This window comes from Neltuma alba, unplaced genomic scaffold (genome assembly GCF_004799145.2).
Source record: "Neltuma alba isolate B1F8T4 unplaced genomic scaffold, ASM479914v2 tig00003450_pilon, whole genome shotgun sequence".
Classification (NCBI taxonomy): Eukaryota; Viridiplantae; Streptophyta; class Magnoliopsida; order Fabales; family Fabaceae; genus Neltuma; species Neltuma alba.
In genome coordinates this window covers 36,599-44,968 of record NW_021633288.1, presented here as the reverse complement: position 1 = coordinate 44,968, position 8,370 = coordinate 36,599, and the positions used below count along the sequence as shown (strand labels likewise).

At 36.1% G+C, this 8,370-nt stretch overlaps 1 protein-coding gene across 1 annotated transcript; it reads right to left on the bottom strand.

Moving 5' to 3' along the window:
- Nucleotides 1-473: 473 nt before the first annotated feature.
- Nucleotides 474-3,657, bottom strand: LOC114741618 (uncharacterized). The gene is made up of 4 exons (XM_028929881.1): nt 3,541-3,657; nt 1,930-2,306; nt 750-1,842; nt 474-536 (listed from the first exon to the last, which is right to left on the bottom strand). Exons 1-4 carry the CDS (start codon nt 3,655-3,657, stop codon nt 474-476), a joined length of 1,650 nt encoding a protein of 549 aa, XP_028785714.1.
- Nucleotides 3,658-8,370: the final 4,713 nt, after the last annotated feature.

Below are 8,370 nucleotides of genomic sequence, written 5' to 3'. Positions count from 1 at the left end.
GCACATGACAAGTTCCTATATGGTTTTGACACATTTCGTTTTCTGACAGCAACCACTTCTGATAAACACGGAATGACAACTTCATATTGCCAAATGACAACTTTACTATGGCACATGACAAGTTCCTATATGGTTTTGACACATTTCGTTTTCTGACAGCAACCACTTCTGATAAACACGGAATGACAACTTCATATTGCCAAATGACAACTTTACTATGCCAAATGACAAGTTCCTATAAGGTTTTGACACATTTCGTTTTCTGACAGCAACCACTTCTGATAAACACGGAATTACACTTTGCACATTTCTGACAGCAACCACTTCTGATGAACATGAAATTACAAGTGCACAAAAGCAAATGACAACTTAACTATGCAAAATAACAAGAAGTGACAAGTTCTGATTTCTTTGACAGCAACAAGTTCTTTACAACATTCAATGACAAGTGCACATTAACTTACATCTTCCACTTAATGTCCCTTTGTCCCAAACATAGAAGTAACAAAAAATATATGTGCACATCTACTAACATCCTGCTCCCAAAAAAATTAAGAAGGATGAACCCTATATGTGCCAAAAAAATTAGTTGTCCCATTTGTAAGTGGAAGTCAACTTGGGTTAGGATTTTTGCATGTCCTCTTTGTATGTCTAGGATGAAGACATCTAGTGCAATGATATATTTTTTTGTTGTGGAATTGTGATTCCTTTCTATTTCTTCTTGGTCTTCCAGAAGGCCTAGCAGTGACTAGGGGTAAAAGCAAGGGTTGAGCAGTAAGATTCTCAAACGTATAGTCATTCAGGTGAGGCATATCAATTGTCACCACTGGAACCATGCTCCGGGCATAGATTTTTTCTTGGGATGAACGTTTGTAACACTCTTCAACATAATCATAAACGTTTCCCCCTATGGTCTTAATGGCTGCACAAGCATGTGAGCATGGAATCCCTAACATTTGCCAAGTTCCACAGCTACATTTGTGTAGGCCAAGGTCCACTCTTTGGTCTCCACGTGATGTGTGCACGCATATTCTTCCCCCTCCATAATTCTCACAGTGCATGTACCTACCGAAATACACATGCTCCAATACTTTTGCCTCTATTTTTGGCCCAACGCAATTACTCCACTTAGTCATTACTGCATATGATGCATGCATCTTTCTTGCTACTTTCTCCCGGTGCTCATGGATCATTTGGGCCACGTTATGCTTCCCCTCCCTTACCATCCAAGCATTAAAAGATTCAGCTAAATTAGTTGTTATGTTGTCCCACCTTCTATATGGGAACTTGCTCAATGCCCACCTATCCACATCACCTTGATTGATAACCCACTCATATAACTCATGAGACATGGTTCTGAGATCATCCAGCGCATGATCAAACTCATCCGCAAGTCTTGCATAAGCCACTTTATCCAGTACCTTTAATGCATCTTCCTTTGAATTTTCACTTGTCCTTCTCCGACCTCTGTTTAATTTCATATATTCAGAGCTAAAGTTCTCCTTCACATGCCTATAACAGTATGCATGCCTTTCACCCCCAAATATTGCTTGCACAGCACCAATTATAGAATTATGTCTATCTGACACAATAGTCAGTTGCATTGAACCAACAATTTGTTTAATCTTGTGAAAAAACCACGTCCAGTCATCAAGATTCTCTCCCTTCACCACTGCTATTGCAAACGACAACATCTCATTATCCGCATCATATACCGAAGCTGACAGTAATGTCCCCTTATATGGACCACTTAAATGAGTACCATCAACATATAATATAGGCCTTGCACCGTTCAAAAAACCCTCAACACATGCACCGTATGCAATGAACACACGCTCAAATCTATTACCAATGGAGGCCTATTCAGCAACCGTTTTGTCATCAGTTTCCTTCAACCTTTCACATAACCATGGTATTAACATATAGGACTGTTCCGGTTTCCCATGTATTTCTTCCATTGCCTTTTCCTTTGCTCTATATGCCTGACAATATGTAAGCCTCACACCATACTCCCTCTCCAACATCTTCCTTATCTCAGTGGGCCGTTTTTCAGCATGGTCCCTTATCTCTTCAACTATTACTGATGATGTCAACGCAGCACTCCCACCATAAGTCACAATCAAATTGTCTTGGGCTGAATGAATGTGCTTATTGCAAAATGTAGTCACACGTAATAGATGACTGTTCTTTCCAACAGCATTTGCACATATCTTCCAAGGACACCCTTCTACTTTACACCTCACATTCATCTTCTCCTTACTATTCCTGATATATCTTGCTGCAAACTTCTCTGCAATACTGAACCTCTACACAGCTTCCCTAAAAGCAACAGCATGTGGAACATATTGGCCCACTCCTACAAACACTCCTGCCCATTTCGTACAATTCATCTCGCCCGTCAGTCTTCCCTGACTCTCTGAACATATTGTGATTTTTTTCTCTTTACTCTATGGTAAGTGAATTTTATTTTATAATTCATTGTATCTTTTATTTGTTTTTATTTAAAATTTACTAACATATTTATTTCTCCTTTCCTTTCAGATTTTTCTTCTCCACATTTGTCGTGCCCTCCTCAACTGATTCAAATACTCATCAACTTAATACTATAGGTTCAATATTCCAAAATATATCATCTTCAATTCAACTATCTTATTAAATATTCAATTAAATTATCTTGTTAGATTAAATTCACTTCTTTTAACACATTCATAATTTAATTACATATTTTTTATTACAAAATTTGAATATATAAAATGTAACTATAACTAATTATACAAATTAACAAAAATTCTTCAAATAATTTATTTAATGGTTTTTAAAATTATAATATGAAAAACCATAAATTTTTTTTTCTGGCACGGTAAACATTTCTAGCGGTTCAGAACCGCTAGAAATATTTCGTCAAATTTAAATTTCGCACCAAACTTTCTAGCGGTTAAGAACCGCTAGAAAATTTTCCCGCCATTCTAAAAATTCAATTGGTGTGAAAATTTAATTTCCCAAATATTTCTAGCGGTTCTATAACCGCTAGTAATTTTCGCGCGCTACTGAAATTATTTAATTCCCGTTTAGCAGGTTTCTAGCGGTTACAAACCGCTAGAAATTTTTTCCGGGAAACTTTTCTAGCGGTTATAAAACCGCTAGAAACGTTTCCCGAAAAAATTTCTAGCGGTTTGTAACCGCTAGTAGTGTCTCCTGCAGATATTTCTAGCGGTTCGTAACCGCTAAAATGTTCTATCGTTTTGACCATGATGTGTAGCGGTTGAGATAACCGCTAGAAATTTTTTCTAACACCTGTTTTTCTAGCGGTTTCGTTAACCGCTACAAATGTTATTTGTAGCGGTTAGAACCGCTAGAAATGTAACACCACGCTAGAATTAACATATTTTTTGTAGTGCCATCATCACAAAGATCAATCAATGTACTCTCATCAAATTTAACTTTATACTTAATCTCATATCCACCACCATCATTGCCTATCCACTGTGAAATTATTCCACACAACTCGTCTACTGTTATCCATTCTTTTATACTGGTTACCCTTACACTCCCTCCAATATATTTAACTATCCCTTCACCATTTGCTTCAAAATGTCCACCAATGTGCACGTAACAGAACAACTCCTTCCCACAGCTTCTTCGGTTATTGAAATCCATTTTTCATACTAATCTGCAGCAAAAATTTACGTTTAGTCAGTACGTTAGCTTCACTAATAAATATTTACTCATTTATTCCATCGACTCAACCATTTACATACCAAATTAAAAACCCGTGACCTCCTGTCTTCCCAACATCACTTTAGGCCTTCACAACTTCACTTTAGGGCTTCACAACTTCACTTTAGGGCTTGACGACTTCAACACCGAAAATCATGGTATCGTCATTCCCTCATTCCGCGGCAACACCTCAACGTTCACGGTCAAACTAACGGCCATTATCCAACCTACACTCTGCCAAACCACTACACTCTGACCCCTTCCCCATCGCAACCAGACCGTGCACTACAAATGACAGATGACCGTTCAGACTACGAAAACAAAAATATCCCACCTCCAACTAACCACAACCTCCTACATTGTCATATCTTTCATCTTCAACTACACCTCCCATTCCCTCCCTTCCTCCAGCCTACTCACCCACACAGCAGAGATGAAGATGGAGAATGTGACGATGTGTAACTCTTACAGGGAACAATACAAGAATGGTTTACTCAGTAAGTTAGTCGCATTATTGCCAATGTTCGAAGATCCCAATATCGCACATATTCGTTCGGCTCATCCTACTCCGCCAGCTCTCCTGCCACCCATTAAAATCCTGGTCTCTGCCTTCATTAACAGTCATGATGAGTGAGGGGCATTTCAGCCATTTTCCTTACATTTCATAATTGCAAATTGGGACCGGGTCCTCTGCAGCAATTTCTCAAATTGGGGGTCCCTGATTGCTATTTTATATATTGGGGGGTCTTTATTTGCAATTTCCCCTTCCGAATTCTCTCTAGTTCCGCGATGTTCTAATTTTCTATGGACAGTACTACAATTAGGACAGTACTACTGCAAGTGGAACGAGCGGTGTAGAAAATATCGGGTGTTATGGGTGGAACCGGGAAAACCGGTAATGAACCATTATTAGTTATTCTAATATTTAATATAAAAACTTGTTTAATTTTTATTTTTTTAGTCTATTTCAATTAGTCGCCTAATATTTTAATATTAATAAATTTTAATAATAATTTTAGTTATTAAGATCAAAATTTTTAGTATTTTGTTAGAGAGCCGGTTTAGATACGTAACATGGTTGATTTAAAATTAAAAACGAAGGGTTCACTTCAACCTCAATTATTCTCTCTCCTCTGGACCTACTTGGACCTGCTGTACTCTTGTAGCTTTTTTAAGACGAAGACCATCCAAATTTTCCGAGCCAGCGAACAGGAAGAGAGAAGCTAGGAGGGGAAGGATACGGATGGCTGCGGTGCCGTGTTTTCAACTAATAAATTATATTTCTATTTCTATCTAAAGCTCATTCTCTCCCTGCCTCACTCCTTTCTCAAGGTTTTCTTCTCTTTTTCTTTTTCTCCTCCTCGCCTCCTCTATCTAGATCTTTTTTATAAATCTGTTGTAATAATTTTTCAGTTCTAGCTCTGTAGATAGTGTTTATATTCAGCAGTACAAAATGATGAATATTGCTTAGTGACTGTATTTCGTTCAAAGTTCTTTTGTTCTCAAATTCCTTTCATTTGTTAGGTAGTAGCCCTTTCAACTTGAATCTTGTATTTTCCTTCCCATGAATCCTTTTCATTAATACTTTGACAGTGTTTTTTCTGCTTCTAGGGCTTCAAATACAGTGCAAATAATATAATTAAGCATCGTTGCAAAGATGGTTCCAAACGAGGTATTTTCCATTATCATAATTTTTTATCAAATTGTAATATTTGTATCATTCTAACATTTTTTGTTTACATCAGTTAGTGTCGTCTTTGCTAGTTATGGGACTACTGTTACTCCTACTCATAATTGGTTGGATGTCCAAGAGAACCTCCCAAAAAGCGAAAGTGATATAGAGGAGGCGCATCCTTAGTACCAAACCGGCAGCCTCTTCAGTGGCTTTGACGTACGTCTCCCTTCGTCTTCTCGGTCTTCTCCATCTCCGACGCCTTCGTTTTCTCCACCTCCTCCATCTCCTCCATGAAAGATTCTCCCATTGCCTTCCAAACCATCCATATATCCCAGATTAATCAAAATGGAATTTGATTATAGTAATGGTAAACTCATTCCCATTTACTCGCCTGCAGTGCCGTACGGGTTTATAGAGTTTTCTCCTGGTGGGCATGGAGTGAATACGTCCGAGTAGGCAGGTTTATAGGGAGTATTTTGGTGGGAATGAAGACAATAGGTGTGCGTGTGTGCATATCATTGGTTGATGTATTGGTTGATGTATGTTGTGAACAATATTTATGTTTATTCCTTAACTCTACTCACATTTTATTCTCTCTTCTCCGTTCTCCTCCATTCAAAAACAAAAAAAAGCCTTATAACAACCCAAATCTCTCCAAGACTTTATAAAATCCAACATGCATACCCATTTCCACTATTCCCCCGCGATGGCTAGGTTGTCAAGAAATAGTGGCTTTAAACATTGATTTAATTAAAACACGTTAAATATGGCAAGCAAGCCACACAATATTAAGTTTTGAGTGTTGAAAAACAAACAAAAATAATATAATGTGATTTTAATATTACCTGATTTAGAGGAGAGGGGAGGGATTTGGTTTAGTGAGAAATTCGAGTACTCTTGCGTATACCCAGAGTACCAGCACATCATCCCTGCTCTGACCACTGCTCTGGCCAATAAGACTATAACAGCTGAAATATTTTTATCCTATGTTAATCTATGTCAATCTACGTGTGGCACTCATTTTTCTCTTCATTATTTTAATTTTGTTAGAAAATACGCGCTCCTTGAATCTGACAATCTCTCACCTGTGCCGCTTTTCTTTTCTAAGAAACCTCTCCCTCTGTCTCCGTGCGTCCCACCCACGGCTCCTATCTCTCTTCCCTCACCTCACACCACCCTCTCTTCTCCCAATTTTTTTTTTTAAATGAGTAATTGTTACCATTACATCAAAACAAATCTAATCAAAATCAAAAGAAAACTATTTATCTACTATCGTCAACGTCCATCTCTTCTGTGTTCCCCAGTTCACACATTTTTCTTCCTTCTTGTATGTTTCCTCAAATAAACTTTAAGTTGCTTTTTTTTTAATTCATAATATTTTATTTACCTTTTTAATTTAATTTAAAATAGTAGAATTAGAAGCTATATACATGAATCTATTTCTTTGCATTTATAACATACGCTATTGATTTTTTCATAATTTTTATATTCATTTAAATATGAGGATACAAAAGGAGATATTATGAAACAAAAAATAAAGGTATGTGTAATGAATGAAATATATTAGAGAGATATTATGAAAAATCAATAGCATGTATCTATATTTAGTTCAATTTTTTTATTCATAGCATATACTCTGGATTTTTTTTATTCATAATAAATAAAACAAAATATAGATATACCCTTATTTTTCATTTATATATAGATATACCAAAAAAAAAGAATCACACACATATATATAGCTTCTAATTCTAATATTTTAAATTAAATTGAAAAGGTGAATAAAAGATTATGAATTAAAAAAATCAACTTAAAATTTATTTGAGGAAACATATAAGAAAGAAGAAAACTGAGACTTGGTGAGGTGAGGAAGGAAGAAGAGACATAATGGCGTGACGCGGGGGAAGAGAGGTAACAGGCGTGAGGAGAGACGGAGAGAGAATAAGAGAGTAAAGTGATGGAGGTGAGCGAGTGTTAGATTCAAGCAGCACGTATTTTTTCAAAAAATATTAAAAATATTAAAATAATAGGAACAGAAATGAGTGCCATGTAGGTTGTTGACATATGAGATAAAAATATTTCAGCTGTCATAGTCTCATTCGTCAAAGTAGGGATGTGCTGTTACTCTGGGTGTGTATGTAAGAATTTCTCTTGGTTTAGGAAGGGGGAGGCAAACTTTGCCTATAAGTTGATTTTGTGATTTTTTATAGAGTAATTAATAAAATACTCCTCCGGTCCTTAATATAAGACCCATTTAACTAATTTGATTAGATTAAGGAAATTAGGTTTGGTTAATTATAAGAAAAGTGACACATTTTTCCTAAAACACCATAATCATCTTTCTCAATACCTCATCTCCCTCTTCTATTTGATTATGGTTGAGGGAGTATCCATAGGGGTAGTTTAGAGAAAATTGATAAATATGAGAAATGGGTCTTATGTAACAACGAAACTACTACACTTATAAATTAATCAATATCAAAAAGTTAACCATGATAGAAAAGAAACTTTGTAAAAATATATAGAAATACTATCATGGTTATATAAACATCCTAAATCATATGAGATTAACCATGATAGAAAAAGAGTTAAACCAATCCATAAATATGTCTATCATGGTTAAAAGAACTTTTCTAAATTAACTGCATGCAAAACAATATTCATAATGGATAGGGCTTTGGGTATTATGAATCTAGAATATCATTTTCAACCATAAGCCCATAACACGATTTTTCTAAATAGTACCTTTCATAACTTTCAACACAATCAAAAGTCATTTGATGTCAAGGATCATTGTGGATTCACCACTCATATCAAACAAAAGAAATCACATGCAAATGCCTAAAGGCCTCCGGCCTTCTACTAGCATACAGTCCAGTAACAGTTCTCAAAAGTACACTGTCAAAATAATCAATCTCAAACATATCAGAGTATGTGGAATGGGCCCTATCATGGCAATATACATCTATCCAACACAA